The 25192-nt window shown below is 46.5% G+C and overlaps 1 protein-coding gene across 1 annotated transcript; it reads left to right on the top strand.

The window, feature by feature from the left end:
- Positions 1-16: 16 nt before the first annotated feature.
- Positions 17-24683, top strand: GLYCTK (glycerate kinase). The gene is made up of 5 exons (XM_035106104.2): positions 17-55; positions 11210-11616; positions 12690-12841; positions 19183-19358; positions 22533-24683. Exons 2-5 carry the CDS (start codon positions 11240-11242, stop codon positions 23436-23438), a joined length of 1611 nt encoding a protein of 536 aa, XP_034961995.2. The 5' UTR covers positions 17-55; positions 11210-11239; the 3' UTR covers positions 23439-24683.
- Positions 24684-25192: the final 509 nt, after the last annotated feature.

The raw sequence follows: 25192 nt of genomic DNA on the forward strand, positions 1-25192 counted from the left end.
ATTGTGGGGCAGCGGAGGGAAGCGAGGCGGAAGGCGGCGACCCTTAAAGGCGCAGGTGGGCCGGCGGCAAAGGGGGAGAGCAATGGCTCATGGGATACAAGCGAGTCGCTCTGAGAGGCGGCTTGGGGGGGGAGCGGAAGCGGTGCATTGTGGGAGCCGGCATTCCAGCAGCGTTAGATGTGATGAGGCGGGCTCGCTCGCGCGCGGCCTTTTTCCAATCGCTCAGTTCCGCTCTCTTCCCTCCTTTTGCGAGGGGGCGTGATAGAACGGTCGAGCGGGAACGTTTTCCTCTGTGGGCAGCCAGCCAATCGCTGTTGAGTGTAGAGCCCCGCCTCCGCTCACCTTGCGGTTTGGAGGTTCAGGATGCCTTCAGGTATAGCCAAGTCTCGCGAGTCTCGCCTTCTTAACCCGGGAAACGGCGGGAGACGAGGACGAGCTCGCGCTGTAAATTTTAGCAGTTTTCGTCATGCATTCTTGCTGCATCTATGGTTGCCAGACTCAATAGAGGACAGGACTTCTGTGCCTTTAATTTCCCTGCTCTCTTTTGAGTCTGGAAACCTTAAAGAGAAAGCAGCAGACCCTTTGCTTGGAAATTAAACAAAGGATCGGCTGGTTTCTCTTTAAGGTTTCCAGACTCAAAAGAGCAGGGCAATTAAAGGCACAGAAGTCCTGTCCTCTATTGAGTCTGGCAACCCTAGCTGCATCCTCATTGTACACCGCTGAGAAGCTATGGTACTAAACAGCATATAAATTAGAAAATTAAAAATAAGCGAGGAAGGGGGGCTGCCCCATGAGTTGCAGTGTCGGTAGAAGAATCAGGTTCTGGCAGTGCCCCCCACCACCGTGCACACTTTAATCTGGGCCTTGCAAGTAGTTGCCTTGCAAGTAATCTAGAGCTGGAATCTGGTGGTAGAAGATTCTCCACACACAGCCGCCAGGCAGGGAGGGAGACGTTTTGAAAAAGAGTATAACTCCAGGCGTGCTACGCTGCGTGTGGCACGCTAGGCAGTATTAAGGGCGACCTGTCTAGGATCAAACTAGAAATGTGAAAACCCGGGAAATGGGAGGAGAAGAGTTTGGATTTGATATCCCGCTTTATCACTACCCGAAGGAGTCTCAAAGCGGCTAATATTCTCCTTTCTCTTCCTCCCCCACAACAAACACACTGTGAGGTGAGTGGAGCTGAGAGACTTCAAAGAAGTGTGACTAGCCCAAGGTCACCCAGCAGCTGCATGTGGAGGAGCGGAGACAATCTGGTTAACCAGATTACGAGTCTACCGCTTTTACACTACACCTCACTGGCATGTGGAGGAGAGGCGGTTCCGCTGTGAAACTTTATGGGCTCTCCTCCCCCTTCACAACTCTAGATCAGACGTCTCCAAAATCATTGTTCGTTTTTGGTGTGCATTTGGAGGCTCACATCTAGTTATGAAGTCATATCCTGATGCCAGTGCGCCTCCAGCAGAATCACACAGAAGGCCTGTTTTGGGAGGCTGCTCAGATTATAATTAGAAAGGATTCTCAGTGGCAAAGTTTATGCCGTTTCCCAGTCCCTGTAGAATGGTGAAGGTCTTCTGTTGGAAAGCCTAAAGAGCTAGTGCCATTTACCGGTAGTTTAAGCCATGGGTCACCAACCTGTTTTGGACCAAGTGGCACATTTTGCTAGAGTGCTGCGAGTGGCAGTCACTGAGCTATGGCCTTTCCTCAAAAATAAAAGGTAATCGATTTCTAAGAATTCTTGGCTATTTCTCTATATAAAATTAGGGGTGGTGAGGGGTGTGGCTTGGGAGTGTGTGTTGCCTGGAGAGTGTCTCAAGGGCTAGATCAGAAAGGCTGGCATTTGGCCCCTGGGCCTGAGAATTCCCTGTTTCTGGCAAATCATGCAATGCTGAGCTAGATGTAGCCCTGGTCTGACTTCCTGTAAGCAGCTTACTTTGTTTCTGCTAACATCCCTCCTGCTTTATATCCCACACTTGAGAGGTTGGACACATTTAATGGATGATGTTCCCTGCCCAGCATGTCCCTCTGAGAGAAAGCAAGCTGCAATCCAGGAGATTGAATACGAAAGGAGTAGTGCTGTGTGAGGGATGGTGAGCTCAAGTGGAGTCATAACGGAGACTGAGTCTTGCGGCTACTGATGGTGCGATTGTTCATGTCGGTTATTATTATTTATTTATTTATTTATACCCCACCCATCTGGCTGGGTTTCCCCCACTACTCTGGGCGGCTTCCAACAAATAGTCAGTTTCTTAGGGTGTGCTTTCATAGGATGACACTGGCTGATCAGTTGCGACTTTGAACGTGAGAGATTTTGCCTTTGTGCAGAGCACTGAACTAGATTGACTTCCAAGTCTTTGTACATTTCTGCAAATTTTCAAGGCTACTTCATATGTTGTTTTTGAAATAAAGATGCATTTCCAAGTATGTGCTCTCTGCTCATGTGAATGGTTGCATTAGTGTCTTTGTGTGTGCCCTTCCACGAGACGTTTGGAAGGTGGCAAGACAAGAATGAGCCTCTTCTGCTGTTGCTCCCCACTTGTGGTGCCTTCATTGCATATTTTAAGGTGCCAGGCAAAAACATTTCTCTTCTCCCAGGCCTTTGGCTAATTAAACGTTCTACGGCCTTTTAAACTGGGTGAAGGGGATTGCTTTTGTTTGTTTGTTATTATGGTATGTGTTTTTGTGTTTTTATATTGCAAACCGCCCTGTGATCCTTGGATGAAGGGTGGTAGAGTAATTTATATAATAATAAAAAATGATAGTGTATTTTTGTCTTGAGCGTATGCATCACTGCTCCCACTAATAAAGAACTCAGTGTGTTGAGTGCCACTGGAAATGGCACCAAAATGTGGGACACTAAGAAACAAGAAGCATGCTTGGAGGAACCCTGGGTTTGCCAAAGTAAAAAAAAAAAAAAAGATAAGACAAACCCTGGGATTCTGGATTGTCCTGCTTGGAGAGATTGGGTGGGATTCAACTAAGTTGTTGCATGCAAGGAGTTTGGTCTGCTCACGTATTAGAACTCACCCCCTCTCCCTGCACCCCATAAATCTGCTCCGGAGAGTTGGGGGAACCCCCAGAAAAGGTTTAGGGGTTGAAAGTCCCATTGCGTGAGCGGACCTCATTCTGCACATGCCCAACTTAGTACTGCATTGTATTGCACCCATTGACTCACTGAAAAGGACCACGGTTCTGTTAATATATGCGGATAAATTACAACACTTTACTGCACCCTTCTCTGTGAGCTGTGATCATTTGGTCCTGTTTAGATCATGGCTGCTTACTTAGGCTGATTGGCTGCTGTCAGGTGGGATTGTTAGTTGCTAGCTAGCATGCGTATCCTGCTTGGATAGCACCATCCTGCTTGGAGATATTTTGGGTAACATATTCTTCTTTGGACAGAAGTGATTCAGTCTATGTTAGTCACACCAAGGCTTGTGTAGGGATGATTGGCAAGAAAAGAAAAAGTTCCCTTGTATAATTAAATGAATAGACGATACTGTGTCAATGAGAGAATAATTTTCTTAATCAAAATGCTTTCCGAAGACCCTAATAGTCACATTTAAGAAAGTGAATGAGGAAATTCTTTCTTTTTTGGCAAGTAAAATAAAGTGAATTGAAAACAGTGACAGTTCCATCTGATAAGTTCTTCTCTTCCCTGTCCTTGTTGTGTGACTCTGTGTGTTCCATCTCTGCAGGCACTTTTATCCCAGCCTCGCTCAGAATACAGAAAGCTTCTCCGTGTTTGAAACAAGAGTATGGTGAGATGGGGGTGGCTGGCAGGGTTGAGCTCTCCTCACCCATACAGTATATGAAAAATTGACACCTATGTACTGCCTGAGCAATTGAAACTCACTTTTTTCTTACCCCTTAGATATGACTGACACAACAGTGTAAATTTGGGGCTACTCCCATATTATCCCATAAAATATCTTGAGGGATATTTTCTGTTTACAATATGTCAGGTGCTTTGTTTTTAATCTTCCTCCTGGTTAACTTAAGTAAAAATGGTGACAAATTCCTGAAGGTGATTTCCATTAATCTGTCAAAACAAAACCAAAAGTTAAGCCTAGGGGCACTTTAGCAAATGTATATTTCTGTTAATCAAGGTGACTCGGGATAACTCGGTTGATTTTGTAGAAGCAGGCTTCATAGCATGTTGAGGCGCATGTGAAAAGCACAGTTTGCCTTGTGCAAGTTTAATCTTTTCATAATGGAATGTTGGAAGAGCCTTTCTCTCAGATTGTACTTTGACAGAGCAATCCTCTATACATCTACTCAAAAGTAAGTTCCCTTGAGTTAACCAGGACTTATTCCCTGCTGCATAGATGCAGGTTGGAACCTAAATAATCTTAATGAGAAGTCTTATATTTTGTTCTGCTGCACAAATGAAACTCAAGGTAAATCCTCTGAAAGCACAATAAGGTGGCCACAGATTTGATCAGCTCTTTTCTCTAGGAAGAGAGAGTTCAACAAGATGTATGTATAAGGGAAGTAAAAGCATCCATACCAGAATGATGGCTTTAGTTTAGTTCCTTGGTGAGTGAGATTTTAGTTCAGGTGGGACATATGTCAACAAGAGAGCTGTTTCATCCCTTTCATTTAGGAGTTTTCTCTTTAGTAACTCTGCTTCCATATTCTGGTTCTGTAGGAACCAGGTGGCTCTAACCAGTGTTCAAAGCTCCCATTGTTGTAGGTGCATTTTGCGACAGGGAATTTCATTAGCATGAGCAGTTTCTGAGCTCTGGGCTTACGATTTCAGATTAAGAAGGAAGAAGTGGAAGGAAAGGAGGACCTTTTTCTGCCTTCCCACTTCCAGCTACTCTCTGAAGACTGGAGAAGAGACCCTCTTAAGAACATTAGGGGGTGGGCATGAGAAGGACTAGACAGTGTGTAAAATGAACATAGTATATTAGCTGCAGTTCATTCATTTTCAGCTTTGTATTCTTCTTATAAAAAAGTACACATAGACATTCCATTGTTGCACCCATAACCTAGGTTTATATCTCAGTTCATATCTAACACTGGCTCTAACTTCATACAGCAGCGTTTCCCATCTGGCCACGTGGGAAATCATGACCCAGAATATTGTCTTTGTCACCCCAATTTCTAACTTGCCACTTTTCATTCCCCATAACCTCAGGGAACATTCTCACGGTACGCAGTGCTGTCATGGCATTTCCTGTGTTTCCCTCATAATAGCAGAAACGACATCCATGAAAATCTTTCAATAAAAGAAAAAACAAAACAGAAATAAGATATTTCTGGGTGTGAGAAGTTTACCGAACACTTTTTCAGTTTCCTCGAGCTCTGCGTTTATATGCTTGGGGGAGGTAACTTTTTTGGAAAAGGGACATGAGCCCAGATATTTGAGTCAGAAGAGGTGAAAGATTTCGGGTGAAAGAGCAGGCCAAGATTTGAATTCTGTGCAGGCAGGAAAGTTGGGTAGGAGTGTAAAGGGGTAAAAAATGGGCTTTGGGGTTGTCGAGACTGGGATAGCTGAGAAGTGGCTTGCAGAAAAGAGCGGATCACTCACCTTGGGCTTGGGAGAGTGACAGCCTTGGAGCAATGTCAGCAGCTCCTGGAATCTCAGGTTGCAGCTTTGGTAAGGAAGGTTGCATATCGGTTACATCCGCTGCCGGTCCCGATGCCCTGCGAGTGAACCTGTAATTAAGTCCGCCCAGCTATGCCGATTACATTACCTCCCATTAATTCTGCAGGCTTCCTTGCTTTTCATCACCGGGTGGCAGCTTTCAGGGGCCTGTAATTTTTCAGAGGTTTATATTTAGGGTCCATTGTAACATCTTACATTGTGGTATGTACATGGTTGTAAACCTACACCTGAAGAAAGATAATGTGATAAATATGGTTACAGGTAGGTAGCCGTGTTGGTCTGGATCGAAGTAAAATAAAAATAAAAAAATTCCTTCAGTCGCACGAAAAATTCCTTCAGTCGCACGAAAGCTCATGCCAAAATAAAAACTTAGTTGGTCTTTAAGGTGCTACTGAAGGAATTTTTTTATTGTGATAAATATGTGTACTATGACATTACCACAGCTTCAAGTGGCAACCAATACATAAAAAGCATGGCTGAGCCTTCACCTCACCTAAACTCAGGGAAGCCAGACCGTGTGCTGAGGCAAGAGTCTCTGAGAGAGATGTTGTCTGATCAGATACCCTGTCAATGCACCCTCAGCTTTGCCTTGAAAAGGTACAAATAGCCAATTGTATGAAGATCACCATTTAGGAGTCTAAAGCAGTCTCAGAATGGGCCCCAAACTACTAACATGTAGTGCAGGGTGGGGAACCTCTAATTCTCCAGATGTTGGTGAACCCCATTAGCATAAGATTACCAGATTTTTTTCAATGAATCTGGGGACACTTTAAATAAATAAATACTACACATTCGGGACGTTGATGCTGCAGCGATGGCGGTGGCAGACGGGTGGCCGCTGCCTTGACCTCAACCGCCACGTTTCCCCTTTCTCCGAGGCTTCTATCTTCTTTCTCCATGAGCCTGGGCAGCCCCTGAGTTGTTGGTTCTTTGGTGGTGGTGGTGGGGAAGCGGTGCACGGTGGGTCAGCCATGGAAGGTGGAGGAGGGCCGAGAGCAGCGGCGGTGGCGAGGCTCATGCAGCGTGATGCCTCCCTTCCCATCGGAGCAGCAACAATCCCATTCCTACTTGCATACATACAGGAGGGGGCAGGGATCCCTCAGCTGGGAAGGGATGCTTCCCGTTGCCTAACTGAGAGATCCCTGCCCCCTCCTGCTTGCACGTAAGTAGGAGTTGGGAGGCTGCTCCAATAGGCAGCATGAAGCCTCCCTTCACAGCTTAGTTGCTGGGGGTCAGGGAAGGTGGAGGCAGCCCGGAAGTTGCATCTTAGAGCCCCTGCACCACCATCATATGGGGACTTCCGAGCAGCTCCTGAAGCCAGCCATAACCAACTGCTCTGGGCTGCTGAGACTGCCACTGCTGCATTTCCCAGGGACATTAGATGAAATCCAGGGACATACCGGGGATGGAATTTGTCCGGGGACTTATTCACAAATCCGGAAAACGGACATCTGGTAATCCTACATTAGCATGGCCTAATGGTTGGCCATGCTGTCTGGGGATGATCGTAGTTGGGAGGGCCAACAACCACCTGGAGGGCTACCGCTTTGCCTACCCTGATTTAAGGCTATTGCCCTTGAGTCATAGGACAGGTTCCTTATTTGTATGTGACTTGTCAGTTGGTGCTCAGAATTTAGCATGCCTAAATGCATTTTGCACCAAAATGGCAAATGCACCGAGGGCCAAACGTAATTCTGGGGCAGCCTTTCCCAGCCTGCTGCCTTCCAGCATCATCCTTGGCCATTGGGCATGCTGGGTGGGGATGATGGGAATTCTTGTCCAAAACATCTGGAGGGTACCAGGTCGAGAGAAGTTCTTCTAGGACATCTCATGATAAACACAATTCTCCAAGCAGCACTGGTGGCCCAGAAACTGATTTTGGAGATACTGTTTGACTAATCTGTGTTCATTATTGAATGTTGTGTTTCTTTCTGGTAATTTAATGAATATTATATAGATATAATTCCAGGTACTGTGAATCATTTCGGTTAATATATGCTTGTACGGTGATTTGTAATTATCTTGAACACCTCTTTACACCTCCTCCAGTGGATTTAATAAGGAACTAAGAACTATCTCCAGCCTTGTATAGTGGAGCTCAAGCCATAGTCAGAAGCAACATTCAGAAGAACATATCAAAATGATTTATTCAAATTAATATGCAGATTAGGACCATTATTCATTAATGGCAGCTTATGAAGTTTTCATTTAAAGGAGATTAATCTAAGCCCTTCACAATCCCCAAGCAATCCTGTCATGGAAGAAGCAATTCTCAGCAGATCTCCGCCAAGATTAATGAGGGCTTCTGGACTACGTTCCAAATAGAGGCTTCAAAGTTGGAAACGAAGGAACAGGAAAACAAGGAAACTTTGTTTGTAGCCTGGCCTGGCTGGAGCTGTTGCCAAAAAGTCAAACTTTTCTCCAAGGCAACTTAAATTCAGTTTTGCCATAGCTCGTTTACATGCTCATGAGGGAATAGCTGTAGCAGAAGCAAGTGCCATTCACTTCCCCGCGGGAAAACGTCAGTGGGGCTGTGAGCTGTGCTCGTTTTTCCGTCTGCTAGCAGATGAGGGTGTTTCCCTATTTATGGCCTGGTTTTTCTTTTGCAGACCAAAGCAGCTGACTAAATACCACAAATGTACACTCCTATAACAATAGATTTAAACAGCTAATACAGCACACACATCCAGAGCTTGGAGTGAAATTATCAGAAGGCTAAGCTGATGCACTGGGACTTCCATGACATTTGTCCCTTGTCACTTTTGTCTCGTCCTTTTCCTTTCGTTCTTCTGTGGTCTTCCCTATTGTTGCAGGTTGGTTTGCAAAAAACTCCTCAGGGCAGAGTCCAGTTTCCCCCCAGCTAACTTTTACTTGGAATAGCCCCATTGCAATTAATGGCCATTGCTCATTTAGGTCTCTTGATTTCAATGAGCTGCTCTGAGTAAAAAAATGGTTGAATATAGGCACGTGCCTCTCTCCTAACATTACTTAGTAAAGGGGTGGGTGGGTTGCTTTTTGGAAATGAAGCAGGCTGACTCCTTCAGCACCTTGAGAGGTTTGCATCTTGTCTTCTGCTTGTTCTGGAAGAGATGCTCCCACCCCTTTCCTCCCCCAGCAGATTGATAAAGCTCCCTGGTTTTCTGTGTCACTTGCTCTGTGTCACCCAAAGCAGTGCCTTCAGGAAGCTGCTGGAATGAATACACATCATCCCTCTGCGCTGGTGGAAATTGACTGAGTCCAGCTATGTATATCTGGAGGCTATCACATTTGCTAGCCTTGAGTCTAAAATATATAAAAGGTCTAAAGCACAGGTGGGGATCGGCGGGATCCTTCCTTCCCCCATCCACTGTGGAACAACACCCACCTCTCAGTCACGTGGCAACAGGCAACAGCTTGAAAAGGGGCTTGCCTTTGAGGTCCCTCCCTTTGGAAATGGACTTCAGAGGGAGGTCTCGCTGCCTATCAGCTGGTGGATGCTAAGACACATTGCCTTTGAAGTCCCATTGGCAAAACAGTTTGTGTTCAAATTGCTTTCAGGCGGACTTCAAAGATCATGCATTTCATTTCCAAGCAGCTGGTGGGAGCTGAGAAACTGAACCTTACAGGGCTTTATAGCTCTAAACCTATAAAGCCTTGTTGTATGACCTTGTGTGGCAGTTTCCTATACCTTGGGAATACACAGTCGGTGCACTCGGCAGCGCCGGTTGAACACACACCTCCCAACTCGTGCAAGAAATTGAATTTCTAAACCAGGCACCCCCAAACTCGGCCCTCCAGCTGTTTTGGGACTACAATTCCCATCATCCTTGACCACTGGGATGATGGGAGTTGTAGTCCCAAAACAGCTGGAGGGCCAAGTTTGGGGATGCCTGTTCTAAACAGTCTTCAAGGGCAGTGCACGTGAAGCACATTGTAATTGTCCGTCCTGGAGGTTACAAAGGGACACATGACATAGACAAGATCCTCTGTATCTAGGAGAGGGCTCAGTTGACATATCAGATGTAATTTCTTGTTGCCAAACCGGCAACCTGAGATTCCAGGAGGTATACCAGGTCAGGAAGCACGGCCACACGCAAGCCCAGTCAGTAAACGGTAACCCTCCCCTTCCTATCTGAAGCATTTTTGCCTCCTCAGAGCACTGAGAATCCCACACCAAAATAATAATTGCCTTGTCTCAATTTAGTCACCATCCATTCAACCCTGACCTCCAGACGTTGGTTTTAAGAACTGTCACTGATGCTTCTAGATTGCCTGATGACAGAATTGGGTGTCATCAGTCTATGGATGATATCTCAGTGCTTTTGCCCTGTACACAAGGTACCCGAAGTGCAGGTTGGAGGCTGCTATTTTTAAAAATCGGATGCACTTATGAATTTCTTTTTGGGGTTGGGGCGGAATCTAGTTTTTGGAATTTATTGCCAGACATCGTTGGGTGAGGGAAATCTGGAGTGCTTTTCTTGCCTTTGGAGGCTTCTGTTGCTTAGCAGCTAGCAGGGCCTGTCTTGTTGCCACCTGTTCAACCTCTTCATTTACAGATGGATACTACAAAAGCAACACAAAACTATTGTTCCCTCCTGACAAGGAAACTACAACTCAGGGAAGGGGAGATGGTTCATTTGCTTCTGAAAGGCACCTTTTAGTGTAGGGGCAAGCAACCTGCCACCCTCCGGAAGCGGATTTAGGGCAGTGCAACCGGTTCCACCACAATGGGCGCTGAGCCTTGGGGGCGCTTCAGGGCGTTGCAACTATGATGAGTAGAACGAGAGGCAGAGATAGAGGGACACCAAATTTTGGCCTAGCCCAGGGCCCCACTGATATTTGAAAGACCGAAGTCTGCCCATGCTTCCAGTCCCATCAGCCTCGGCTGGCATGGCCAATGCTCAAGAACGGTGGGAGTTGTAGTCCATTAATATTTGGAGGGCGACAGTTTCCTCACCCCTGCTTCAATGTAGGAAGACTCCATTGTTCTATCACCATGTGTGACTCTTGGCTTCTGGAGCCTGCTGAGTTACCTCCTGCCCCAGCATCATGTTACTGTAGAGTAGCTGTGGTTACAGAGCAAAACTGGGTGGGGACATTGAAGCTCCTTGTTTCCCCCCTCATTCTCCAATGACTGAGCTCCACGGCTAGCTCGATCCTTTCCATTCCTTAGCTAGTCACTGCAGCTTCTTATTTTGCAACCCTAACATCACAGAGCTCTGGCTTTGTAGCCTTCCTGTCTACCCCACTTTGCTTTTGGTGTGGGAGAAGGCAGTTTGGTATACTGTTCTTTTCTAAATATACCACTTTACTTAACTTGCCTCATCTAGTTTGTCTAGTTACCTAATGGAAGGCAAATGCCTTTCAAGCAAGCCCTGCTCCGTAAATTATTAACTTCCTCACTTGATCCATCAAATTGGGTAGACGAGAAGACCTCTGGACTTTCCCAGGGGGTAGTGAGTAGGCACTTCAGTTGTAGAGGCTGAGGCAAGAGTACATGCAGAGCTTCTTAAGTTAGGAGTGGAGAGAAACCCACCACCTGTCCTCTGTCACTTTCTCGCCCCCTGATTTCATAGTGTGGCTCAAAATACTAATTTCCCCTGTCCCTTGTTGCAGGTAAACTGCGGCTGGTTAACAACTTGGGCCATGGCCTCTCTCTTTAAGGGTTGGCCTGTTGTTGGCAGAGCTTGCTGGCGCTCCACTGCTTGCTCCACCCGTGAGGCAGCTCCCCCCAACATGGCCCTCCAGGAGCATGGGCTTCATTTATTCCGCAGCGCTGTTGCCAGAGTCCTGCCGGGGCCTATGCTGAAAAGGGCCCTGGTCTTGGAGCCAGGCGAATGCCCAAGGCTTGTGTTGCACGGTCGGCCTTTTGAAGTGAGGAGGAACTTGTATCTGGTCGGCTTTGGGAAGGCTGTTCTGGGCATGGCAGCTGCGGCAGAGGACATCCTTGGAGACTACCTCGTGCGGGGAGTCATTAGTGTTCCTCAAGGCATCCAAGAAACTCTGCAGCACACAGGAAGGAGGTACTGGTTTGTTAAGGGCATTTCTAGTCCACGTTTTGTTAAAATAATAATCCTAGAGCAGGGTGTGAGGAAGCAGGGCCCTGTTGGAGGGTGATTAAATACACAACCAGGCCTGGGGGAGCAGCCTCAAGGTTCCCCCTTACTGACTTTACATAACTTCTTCCTCACTCTTGGTTGTGTACTGAACAATCTGGTCTTCATTTTTCTGTCAGAAGTATCTGCCATCTAATCCCAGTCCCAGAGGCTTTTTAAACAGTAGACAGTAGAGGAATGTCCCTGTTAGAAACAATAGTCTGTGCTACCATTTTGGTTGCCCGGTATAGATCCTTTAGAGAGAAATTTTCCAGACTTTTTTCTTACTGTGGACTGCCCACTTTAAACTCCTACCTAGTTTTGCTGTTAAAGGGTGGTTTTTTATGTGTTAGGTTTGCTACTTAGGGCTTCCTAGAGTACTAGGGAAACTTGGTGATCTGTGATAGATCCAAGACAGCAGCAACATTTAGCTGAAATGCTGTGGAATCCTTTTGCCCCTGCAGAATGGATTGTTATGCCTCTCCAGCTTCACAACCCCATTAATGCAAGCACTTTGGGCTGCACAACAGAAGTCCCTCCCCTTTCCCTATGTGCTCCCTAAATCTAGAGATGTGGAGAACCCCCAGAACATATTTAGGGGGTGCTCAAGGAGAGGGAGAGGGATTTTGATTGAGCGTTTAAAAGTGCTTGCACTGGCAGACCTGTTTAGGTGGATACTGCCCTCTGTTGCCTTTTTGTCGCATGTGCATGCACACCTTAGGTCTGGCAGTGATGATGTTTGTCCTGCTTTTGATCACCCTGTTTGGTTGTTTAGCTGGAGCCAGGCTGTAATTTCATTCATTAGGACCTCCTAGCTCTTGAGGGTATGACACTGTCAGGTCTCAGAGCTGAGCAACTGTCAGGCTACTGGGCAATGGATCTATTAAAATGATTGCATCTCACAGAGCAGTTCAGAAGGAACTGCCCCCTAGCTCTTCATTTGCATGTAGGCCGAGCATGTGCCAGAAGAGAACCTGTTCATCTTTTGTTAACCCCTACAGGGCAATGTTGCTGAAGCCCCAGAGCCGCATCCAAGTTATGGAAGGAGCTAAGCACAACCTTCCTGACAGAGCAGCTCTGAAGGCAGCCAACGCTATCCGGGATTTGGCTGAGGGCCTGGCAGCTGGGGACCTTCTCCTGGTGCTGATCTCAGGTAATGCCTTGGGATCCCAAGACAGGGACTCGGGTTTTACGGAGAGAGCCTCTCCTCCCTTCCTCCATTAGCTTCCTTACCGTTCTTTCCCCCTTTTCTGATCTGATTTTTATATATTTTCCCCTCCCACTTGTGAAGGGAAGAAGCCACTGCACAAGCTTACCTAACAAACTAGGTCAATTTGTCTGTGCAAAGAAAGCAGAACTGGAGCGTAAAGTGGCTCAGAGTTGTTCCCCAGTGTGACTCCCACACTGCTGGCAGCTTTGTAGCTTGTGTGTTTGAATGTGCTCTTCTAGCAGCAGGATAATCACATTTTCCTCTCCTCTCTCTATCTACTTGCTTTGGAAACAGTGTCCCTGTTGACCCATCTGTCCTCTGTTCCTTTCTCCATCTCAAGGAAAGCTGCATTTTGGGAATCCTGCTGGAGTGGACGAAAGTGTAATGTGGAATGCTAACATTGAGTTTTAAGTTCTCTGCATCAATAAATTACTCTGCTGAAATAGATTTTGCTATGTGATCTTCATCAGTTGTTCTCTTTCTTTCTCACCTTTCTTGTTAAGTAGAATCATAGAATCATAGAGTTGGAAGAGACCACAAGGGCCATCCAGTCCAACCCCCTGCCAAGCAGTTTGAGATCGGCGGGTCTCACTTAGCGATTAATCTCTGCGTTAGATCTCTGTTCTTGCATTGATGTTTCCTGGCTCTCTCAAAGCACCACTCTTGCCTTTGTTTCTCACAACACTCGCGTGCACTTTGAGGTGGCAAGGTACGCTTTCTCCAGGAGATGGCAGCCCTGAACCAGAAAACGCAAAAGCAATGCTATTCTAATGTGGTGTGGAATTGGCAGGGGGCACTGAGCCTACATAGAGCAGGGTTAAAGAAACTTGTCTGCAAGCTGCTCTGAATGGGTTGAGAAGAAAATGAAATATTCTGTATTTATTTCCATTTGGTGTGCAGTCATGAAACTTGCCTTTTGACAAGGAGCTTAGGTGATATCAGAGCAGGAAGCCTGCATCTTTTCAATATTATATGGATTGTTGTATTGCTGCATGCTGAGTGTGGTGCAGTGGAAGGTTGGTGGTTTGAGCCCAAACAGGGATGGCTGTGGGCAGGATTCCTGCATTGCAGGGGGTTGGAGTAGATGATCCTCTGGGTCCCTTCCAACTCTGCAATTCTGTGATTCACCCAAGGATTGTGTTACTGCCCTGTAGATGGAAGCTGGCCTAAGAAGTTGTGCTGGCACTTCAGTAATATCTTGGATGACACTGGTTTCCTAGGTCAGTTTCATACAAGGTTCAGGCTTGGGTTTGGCACCGAAACCGCCTTGGTTGCCTGTAAGTTCCCCTACATTTGGGAGGGAGGCAGGGGGATTGTGTCCATGTCGACTCCTTGATTTCCTGACAGCTTTCGATTCCATTAGCTATGGCTTCCTTAGTGTCTCTGAATTGGTAGCCAGGGGAGCTGCTTTGATGGCCAGCTTTAGCAATTGGTGCTTAGGGGTTGTTTCTTGGTCCCATTAAGCCTCCGATGTGAGTTTTACATGGTTCGCTTTTATCCCCCCCCCCATGCTGTTGTCTGGATGCTGATGACACACGACTCTGCTTCTTTCCCCCCCACCCTCCCAGGTAGGTGTGGCAGTGGATGTGTTGGCCTTGGTAATGGACTAGATGAGAGCCAGCAAACTGAAGCTCAATCCAGATAAGTCTGTTAGCGGACGCTTCCTCCAAATCCTCCGTCTCAATGAGTGGAATGCATCCAGTTGTTTATGAGGTTACATTTCCCTTAAAGGAACAGATGTGCAACCCCAAGTTATTCTTGGATCCAGCACTGTCATTCAATTGGAGGGACAATTGGCCTTAGTGGTGTGGAGCACCTTCTGCTAGCTGTGGCTGGTAGCCCAGCTGTGACATTACGTGAGTGAGAGTAGCCTGGCTTATGCTGTGTATGCTCTGACAACCTCCAGGTTCAACTACTGCAGTGCGCTGTACACAGAGCTGCCTTTGAAGATGGTTCAGAAGCTACAGCTGGTGCAGAATGCAGCAGCCACATTGGTAACTAGGAGGGTATGAGCATATTGCACCGATTCTGGCTCAACTGCACTGACTGCCAGGTTGTTGTTTTCTTCCTGGGTGCAATTCAAAGAGCTAGTTTTGACCTTTAAAACCTTATATGCTATACCTGCTTTCCAGTTATGAACCTTTTCAGATTGTAGACCTACGCCTACTGTGTCTGCCACCATTATGGATGCCAAATTTGTGGTAATGCAAAGCTGGTACAGAAATGGATGAGCAGGGGCAAAAGAAGGATAGAACAAGAAGCAATTTATCTGCGCATCATTCAGAATGCATTTCAGCTAAATTTGTATAGTTGTACATACTTGATACTAGTGCAGTAAGTTATTTATTTTAAGCACTGATGTCTGCTATATGCTATTACAGTGGTACCTCTGGTTACAAATGTTCCAGAGGTCCATTCTTAAGCTGAAGTCATTCTTATCCTGAGGCGCGATTTTGCTTATGGGGCCTCCCGCTGCACATGCACCTCTAGCGCGTGATTTCCGTTCGCATCCTGGGGCAAAGTTTGCAACCAGGAGCAGCTACTTCTGGGCTAGCAGAGCTCATAACCTGAAGCATTCGTAACCAGAAGCATTTGTAACCAGAGGTACCACTGTATTGAAGATTAGGGCAGGTAAAAATTCAGCAATATAATAAGTAGTAAAGCACAGATATCCACACAACCCAAACATAGACTCCAGTATTTCCTTAACACAAAGAAAGTATGAATATACTAGGTCAGAAATTTGTGGGCCTGCAGGAGGAAGAAATTCCAGTTCTGGGAGGCACCAACTAAGAATACTGGCTTGGACGCCTGATAATATTTTAATATGTGGAGGTTAGAGCAGAGCAATTGTTAGGGATCTTAGTGGAGAGAATGTGGCCTCCAAAGTATTCTCACTGCTCATGTGCAGAAACATCCACTGATTCTTATCATGGAAAATACATGCATGTGTGCGTACAAATGTTCCCATGACCATCCCTCAACAACTCAACTCACATTATCCACTGTGGGTCCCTGGCAGGTGGGTCCCTCCATTTCACAGTGTACAAGCAATCTGCCATGCTTGGGAGAGAGGATTCTACCATCCAAACATGGATCTACCTGAATGAAAGTGTTGTATGATGGGAATCTCTTTGCCCTTTGGCTACCTTTTTATTGGCAAGAGTTCTAGACCCTCAAAACCTACTGTAGCCAGCTCTGTGTTTTTAGAAGCTGGTTCAAAAACTCCCATCTAAGAGAACACTCCCTTCTCTGGCTACTCGTGACTGGATTGCTGGTGACTGAAGAGTTCTTCAGTCACCAGCAATCCAGTCACGAGTAGCCAGAGAAGGGAGTGCCTACTTAGTTGTTTCTCTGGTTTGTCATATTTGCCAGATGTTGTGTCTCAAATCTCAGAGCATTTATCATTTAATGGTAGCTTTTTGAGCTGCCTCTGGTACAAGATTGCCCTCTACTCTTTTCACAATCCTCTTGATCATATCTCTCTGTGGTTGTCCTGTTAGTTGTGATCGCACATCCGTCACACGGGCTGCAAATATGTCTGGTGCTGGAGCTGTTTTTCTTTCCACCCTTTCCCATCCCCTTGTGTCACTTGCCACAAGCTTTTATCTGCAGTTCACTTCATTTCTCTACTTTGCATAGCCTGGTGCTGTTTTTTAAGCACTCTTCGCTATGAACGAGGTCAATAAAACAACCAAGATTGCTCTGCGTTGCGTTAGTGTTACTTTTGCTCGTTCTCCCCTGGCAAACTGCTTCCTTCTGTAAATCAGGGGTGGCAAATTCAAACAGATTACAGGGCAAAACTCTCTACCCTCCGGCAGGTTCCCAGGTGCCATAACCACCCACTGAAAAGTCCCCTACTCTAATGCACAGGGAGTAGCAGGTCTGCTGGTTAACTTCTAAAAATATTGTCTGCTGTCTAGCACCAGTTTCCTTCCCACTCCATCTCGCATAACAAAATCTCTTTGCAAGCACTGCCCCCAGTTGGAATTCCTTAAACTAGACTTCAGCACCCAGCAACTCTTTCCCAAGACCCCCCCCCCCGCCACCTTGCCTGTCTAAATATCCCTGTTGTCACCTGACTCCTCCTCTGCAAATTTCTCTGTGGGCCACTGCTGCCTATTCCGCACCCTTGCTTCTCAGCTGCAAATGCAAATGCCAGCAAGCTGTCCGTTCTGCTTCGTGCTTGTCCCCTCTCCTGTACACGTCACCCTCCCTGACATCTGAGCTGCTAGTTTAAAGGGAAGAGTGGAAGAGGCTGATGCAAAGCGCATGTGGTAACAGCCACTTGCCCTGGCAGGAGTGTTGCTCCCTAGCCCCAGAGTCCTGGATGAATAATTTGTGCGGAGTGTGATAGGGATGCCGCAGGCCACGCTGAAGACCACAAGAAGTCTAATAAAGCTCCCAGGCCTTACGTTTGACAGCCTTGTCTGGGATCCTTCTTCTTTTCTCAAGTCTTTCCTGGACTACGTTTGGTCTGGCTTGAAAGAGAAGCACGAGGCAAGAATAACATGCAACCATGTAGAGCAGGTCTCCCTCCCAGCTACTGGGACACAAACAAAATGGTATCTGGTGTGGCTTGCTTGCTTGATAGCATTTATATCCTACCTTTCCTCCAAGAAGCTCAGGGGAACAGGCATCATTCTTCCCCACTCCCTGTTATCTTCGCAACAGGTTAGGGTGAGGGAGTAACTACTCCAAGTTCCCCCATGGAGCTTCATAGCTGAGTTGGCCTCCCCAATCCTCGTCTGATCACATGGAGCTGGTGGTACTGAAGAATTATCAGCAGATGGTGGTGCTTGGCTGCCTTGGTTTGCCTCATGGGTGGCTAACTTTTGGCCTTCCAGATGTTGCTCGGGGTTGGAGTCCAACAACATCTGGAGGGCCACCATTTAGCTCCACCTGACTTACAGAGACAGAAATGGAAAGGTAGCAGCAGAGGAAATGAGCCCTGCTTGTGGCTACAAAGGGGGTCAGAGATGTGGAAACTCCCGCCATCCTTTTTACCAATATGTTTGTGCAAATGTTCTCGCCGCTTGTTTAGCAAACCACTTCCCTCAAAGACAGTCAGTTCAGCTTCTTTAAAACAGCTTTGCATCTCCTTCCCCCCCCACACAAACAAATCAAAGATGAAAGTGCTGTTTTAGAATGCTTTTGCTGACTTCTATTCATCACTAAAACATGCCTCATCATCTTTGGGACCTAGCACACTCCAAATCCTTTTGCCTTCCAGCTGTCCTCCTCAGTCTCTCCCCTCCCTCCCCCCTCCAGCCACATATTTTTGGCCCATATTTTGGCTGAGTGGCAGGAGATGGTGGCCTATGCATTGGAAGGTCCTCTACAGATTCCAGGTCAGCAGTGGGTTAAGCTATCCAAAGAGGCCTCTAAGAATTGGTGGAAAAGGCTCATCTTTTTTCTGGTGGTGTTACAAATGTTAGCTTTCTTTCCATCACACTTTTGAATGAAGGTTCCTGTTTGTCTCATTGGAAGGCTCCTCTTCACAATCACCTTTTTGTCTTCTCTTTTTGATCCTTGACTTCTTCTCTCATTCCACCCCCCCCCACCTTTGTTATACCAGTGCTGCTATATCTCCCTCCTTTTTCTTTTCCCATTCACTTTCAGCCTCTGCCTCCTTATCCCTGAAAGCAACAATTTTGTTTCTCATTCACTTTCTCATCTTTTCTTTCCTGTTTCTCCCGCACTACGCACTCCTGTTCCCCCCGGACAATCTTTCTGCAGATTCCTGTCAATCACCACTCACCATAGCGATCCCTCTGTCCTTCAGACTATATTGCCACCGCCATCATTTCTCAAGCCCTTTCTTACACATTACAAAAAACTGATTGTCTTGACGTTCATATTTAAACACCTTCCTTTGGTATCAGCTGAAGGACAAAGAGCCTGTCCAGTCTTTTACAGTTTCTCCATTAGTTGCTAGAGTTACTTATGCTGTGATTTTACAGGTTCAGAACCGTACTGAGTCGTTGATGAAACAGTGATGTATGTTCGAGAAGGAGGACTAATGCATTCAGGAGTCTTTATGCGGATCTCTGCTTCAGCCACTCGGTATAAAAGCACTCCCAGTTGTCATTCCAATAAGCTATGCATGCAGCTGAAAAAGAATTGGGAAAAAAATATGCTTCCAGTCCAAGGGAAAGGGTAAAGCTGCCTGCAAAATGTCTCCCATTGCTCTGTTTCTGATATAGGACTGCTTTGTGTGTGGTCATGAGAAGGAGCCCCGCTGTGTAAAAATGTACTGACTGTGAAGTTCTCCTGCATTTTAGGAGGAGGGTCAGCACTTTTACCTGCGCCCATCCCGCCAGTCACCCTGGAAGAGAAGGAAACCATCACCAGGTTACTTGCTTCAAAGGGAGCTACCATTCACGAGCTGAACACCATCCGAAAGGCCCTCTCCTTGTTGAAAGGTGGGGGGTTGGCACGGGCTGCCTATCCTGCCCAGGTGGGTATGAGATGCTGTCTGACTTTGCCCAGCAACTCTGTGAACATTTAGAAAGGAACATCTTTTTTTTAACTCTAGGTCAGATGTGGGTGGCATGGATAGACTTGAAGTGCAGAAGGAGTGGGCAAGCTGTTTGTTTGCTGTTTATGTTGCTGTTTTGCCCTCCTTAACATCAATGAGCATAAACTTGGTCAGCTCAGTTTCAGTGAAGCTGAAGAGAAGGTGGCAGGTAGTCAAAAAGCATCTGAGGAATGGTGGGCTACTGACCTTGAAAGATGGCCAACATCTGTCTGCTTAGCATGGGGGGGGGAGATGAAAGGCACAAATACAGGATGGGTGACACCTGGCTTGAGAGCAGTACATGTGAAAAGGATCTAGGAGTCTTGGTAGACCACAAACTTGACATGAGTCAACAGTGTGATGCAGCAGCTTAAAAAGCCAATGCAATTCTGGGCTGCATCAATAGGAGTATAGCATCTAGATCAAGGGACGTAATAGTACCACTGTATTCTGCTCTGGTCAGACCTCACCTGGATACTGTGTCCAGTTCTGGGCACTACAGTTCAAGAAGGATACTGACAAGCTGGAACGTGTCCAGAAGAGGGCAACCAAAATGGTCAAAGGCCTGGAAATGATGCCTTATGAGGAACGGCTTAGGGAGCTGGGTATGTTTAGCCTGGAGAAGAGAATGTTGAGGGGTGATATGATAGCCATGTTCAAATATATAAAAGGATGTCATATAGAGGAGGGAGAAAGGTTGTTTTCTGCTGCTCCAGAGAAGCGGACACGGAGCAATGGATTCAAACTACAAGAAAGAAGATTCCACCTAAACATTAGGAAGAACTTCCTGACAGTAAGAGCTGTTCGGCAGTGGAATTTGCTGCCAAGGAGTGTGGTGGAGTCTCCTTCTTTGGAGGTCTTTAAGCAGAGGCTTGACAGGCATATGTCAAGAATGCTTTGATGGTGTTTCCTGCTTGGCAGGGGGTTGGACTGGATGGCCCTTGTGGTCTCTTCCAACTCTATGATTCTATGAGAGATCTGCTTCCGGAGTGCACTCAAGACTGTGTGGACAGTGAAGTGGTAAACCCCAAATTACACACCTAGAATGAACTATGTAATCACACACACAAATCGGAGAGAAAGTCTTTTTAAAATATGTCTGCTTTTCTTTTCTTGTTCCCCCCCCTTCCCTTTGTTTGTGCAGGAGTGGGGCTGAGCTTGGAAAGGAAGGAGGATGGTGGGGAAATGGAAAGGCAACAGGGTATTTAAAAGCCACTAAAGTAGGACAAGCTAATGTGGTGCTTTTCAGACGTTGCTGGACTCCCAACTTCCAATCAGTTGAAGTCCTCATGGCCTAAGGTCAGGGGTGATGGGAGATGTAGTCCAGCAACAATTGGAGTATATCATGTTGTCTCCCAATCCCTAAAAAAATGTGCTCCTCTGGAAATTAGTAGAAGCCCAACATTGGTGAAACCTTTTTTTAAAAAAAGCTCTGAGGCCATTACCAGAGGATTCTTCCATATTTTTTACACTGCCTTTGCATAACCATGAGAGCTCTGAAGTTTCTTTTTTAAATGGATGAATGCAAAAGAAGCAATAGATTAGGGTCTCTTTATTGAACAGACCACCTTAGCAGGATAATGGAATTTTGTGCTAAAAATCCCAAAGTATCCAATCAAAATCCCAATTTATACAGCAGTTGTGGATTATGCAAGTTAGGTATATGCCTAGTTCTTAATTCACATTTCACACAATTTGTGCATGGTAAGAGGCAGGGAGGGTAGAATATTTAACAACTCCAGAAGTCTTATACATTAATATATGTTTTTTTTAAATCATGGACTTGGAAGGGTCAGCTGTTTCTCAAAGAAAAGCGAAGGGCAGAAATCAATTCTGTCTGAGTGGTGAGAAAGAGATTGCCACTCTTGGAGTCATTTTCAAACGCAGTTGCTCACCAGTGGCACAGTTGATGTATTCAGTGCAGTGTTTAAAGACATGGCTGGGTCATTCACTTCCAATTTTTGCAGAAGACATGCAGGATAAATGAATGTGAATGATTGTAGCCATTTGTTTTAATAGGATGGACCCTGATCAAGAGTCTTTCTACATACTGAGAAGCCTTCTCCTCCTCCTCTTTCTCATTGCCTTCTTGTCACTATCCTTTTCCCCCTCGCCCTCTGCTGCTGTGATGCCTGCACAGCCTATGCCTTGATACCAACACTGTTAAACACTTCCTCATATAGCAGCAACAGTGGGATTCAAAAGGCATTGCCTTTGGGTCCAGCTTCCCTAGAGAGTGAAGTCTTTGCGGGGAGGCAGTCCTGCAGGAGCAGCATGTTAGCCAAGGGTGATGGTAATGAAGAAGCTTGTCCCACTCCATAATGACTGCTGGACTGGGGCAGCAGCTGCTGGCAATATCCACCTTCCACCTGGGCCAGGAGGAGGAGAAAGAGGCTGCTGGCTGCTCCTTGGCCAGCAAGGATGCTTGATGATAACGTAGCTCCAGCCATTTGCTTCCCCTCACCCTCCTCCCTTGTTGCAGCTGCAGCAGTAAGTGGAGAAAGGCAGCCAGCTCATGGCAGTGCCTCCAGCTTCCTGGGAGGGATGGGGACAGGGCAACCCACCTGAAAAAGTGTTGTGGCTTCCAGGTTGGGAAATGCCAAATTAATCTATTACTTTCACCTGCGCACAGCTCTCGAGTATACTTTGTATTTAGCGAATGAGCACATGCTGCAGCAGGCATCATCTCGGAAGCCTTCCCTCTAAAGTGAGAAATGCCTTATTTCAAAGATGGTGCTTGCTAGCTGCGGTTTTTATAAATACGCATGGATCTATTTAAACATTGTGGTCCTAATCCTCAGCATAAATTCTATGGAGTTCAGCAGGGTTGACTTTCTGCATCGCTTGGTTAGGATTGCAGGCTATTTGACTTATAGCTGAATCTATAAAGTGCCTGCTTTGAAACCAGTTGCTCCCAAAGTGTTATGAGGGGATGGGAAGCCCCCTCTGTGGGCTGTTTCACCCTGTGCAAGTAATCACACGATTTTGCAGTCCCCGTGTGATCAGCATGCATGAGGATCTCACCCTCCTCCTCCTCCCCTTGCAGTTAAGACTCAAATTCAGAGCAGGCACAGTGGAACGTTAATGAGCCATTCCTGCCTTCCTTGCTTCTAGGTATTGAGCCTCATCCTCTCTGATGTCATTGGGGATCCTTTGGACATCATTGCAAGCGGCCCCACTGTTGCCAGTTCCCACGGCGTCCAGGAATGTTTTCACATATTGACCAAATACAATATGCTGGACACCTTGCCACAATCTGTGCAGACCGTGTTGTCTGGCTCTGCCACAGGACATAACACTCCCAAAGACTATTCCCACGTCTTCAACGTTGTCATTGGCTCAAACAGGTTAGCTTTGGAGGAAGCCCGGTGCCAGGCAGAGGAGCTGGGTTATTTGACCCTGGTTCTGAGTGATGCAGTGTGTGGGGAGGTCGGCACAGTGGCTCGTCTCTACAGCCTGTTGATTCAGCTCATTTGCCTGAGCACCGCGAGAGGTGCCCAGACTGACCTTTTGAAAGACAAGGTGGAAGCAGCACTATCCGACCTGGAAGCACAGCTGGCGATCCCGGGCTTGAACTGTACGGATGCTTTGAAAGCTTTGCAAGCATCCCAAGCAGGAAGACCCGTTTGCCTTCTCGCTGGGGGAGAAACCACTGTGCAGCTTCGAGGAAGTGGGAAGGGGGGACGAAACCAAGAGCTGGCTCTGCGAGTGGCTTTGGAACTTCACAGAGCCAAGTCCACGGAGGCCGGCAGCCTTCTGGAGAAATACGAAGTCGTGTTCCTGAGTGGCGGAACTGACGGGCAAGATGGGCCGACAGAGGCTGCCGGGGCCTTCAGCAGCCAGGAGCTGGTGCGTGAAGCTGAGCAGGAAGGCTTCAACGTGGAAACTTTTCTGAGCAATAATGATTCATACACATTCTTCACCGAGTTCCAAAGAGGGCGCCACCTTTTGATGACGGGCCTGACAGGCACAAATGTCATGGACGTTCATGCTGTTTTAATCAGAGCTAGAGGTGGTTAGCAATGCACCAGACATTCAGATTCTTCTTACTACAGAGGAAGAACTTTGGGCAAGTCTAGGCTGCACGAAACAGGGAGCCTCGCTGCCCAGACTGTCAGTGTCAGATTCTAAAGGTTGCAATTAGACACATGGTAGATGTTTCCAAGGCAAAAGATAATCATAATCCTGGATATTAAGGTTGCATTAGCACCTCCTGGTTTAAGACCACTAACATATTTTTTTCCTGATAGGCTTTTTTTTTAAAAAAGTATCTTTTAATTGATTTTTTAAAAGAGGATAAATGCTTTAATTGGATAAATACACTCTGTGTGGAGCATCCCTTGCATTTGATTCAGAAGCTAGTTAGTGAAGGACGCTGCAGCACAGTTGCTGGCAGAAGTGAGACCTTGCCATAGGATTCTGCAGATACTCCACACTCCCATCCCAGCCACCACGGAAAGGTCTGCTGCTGTTTCTCTTCTGCCACTGGTGCTCTGATGGAGAGGCCAAAAAAGGGAGCATTCTGGGGCTGGGGTTGGAAAGGGCTTTGCAACTACCCTCCCATTCCCCTGACACACTCCCAGAACAGGGGGGGGGGAAATACACCAGCCGTATAGTACTTCCATTAGGAACACTCCCCACTCCAAAAAAGACTGACTGAAAGAAGAGGGGAGCAGAAAAAGGATCACTGTATCAGATCTGTCTTCTGTTTCCTGTACAGTATGTACTATAGATTCCACAGTTTAAGTCTGCTGTAGGCTAAACATCCTACCCAGACACCACTTACTAAGTGACAGAGTCATACCTCATGTTGTGTCCGCTTCAGGTTACGTCTTTTCAAGTTGCGTCCCGCGGCAACCCGGAAGTACCGGAATGGTTTCTTCCGGATTTTGCTGCTCACAGAAGCGCTAAATCGTGCCGCGCGCATGCGCAGACCTTGCACTTTTGGATGCGAATGCTTCGAGTTGCGGACATGCCTCTGGGACAGATTATGTCTGCAACTCGAGATTCCACTGTACCACCTTCTTCTTTTTTAACACGAAAACTGTCTTTCATGCTCCCTCTCTCACAGTGCCCCTTGTCTAATGCACTGCCCATTATGAAATAAAAGAAATATATTTGCTGATTAACTCATATGGTTATGAAGTTCTTCTTTCTATAAAAGGGATTACCTTTGACTTTTTGTCTTCACATTTTGCATGACAACTTTAGCAACTTGTGACTATAGACACAAGCCTTTTGAAACTCTGAAGAAGAAAGCATTTCAATTTAGTGATGTTGGTATATTGTAACTTCTTACATTGGCCCTGAATTTGTTGTATTTACCATCACTAAAGCAAAAACGATGTAGTGAGGTGGGACACATTCTCCTGTGTTCCTTTATTCTGTAGTATGCTTGGCTTTGTTTTGCATTTCCCAAATAAGCATATATATATTTTTAGGATTCCCTGCATGGGGGTGTCAGTAGGTTAGCCTTCTGTGTTAAGTTTCCGCAGCCTGGATCTGACAGACGTTTCTACAGCCCAGCCTCTGGGTCCTTGGCAAGAGCTTGGAACTGAGAATCTAATTGACCAGATTCAGGGAGCATATGCATTTTAGCTATTGATCTTGGAGTCATTACTAACACTGAAGTGGGAGAGTGTCATCACCTGTTATGGGAAGAATGGCATGATGAGTAGTCCAGATGTACCAGCACAAATGTAACCTGACCCTGTGACCTTTTGCTCACCCTTTTGAGATGGCATTTTCTTCCTGGTTGATATTTCATGGCGGAA

This window comes from Zootoca vivipara, chromosome 2, assembly GCF_963506605.1.
Source record: "Zootoca vivipara chromosome 2, rZooViv1.1, whole genome shotgun sequence".
NCBI classification, from domain to species: Eukaryota; Metazoa; Chordata; class Lepidosauria; order Squamata; family Lacertidae; genus Zootoca; species Zootoca vivipara.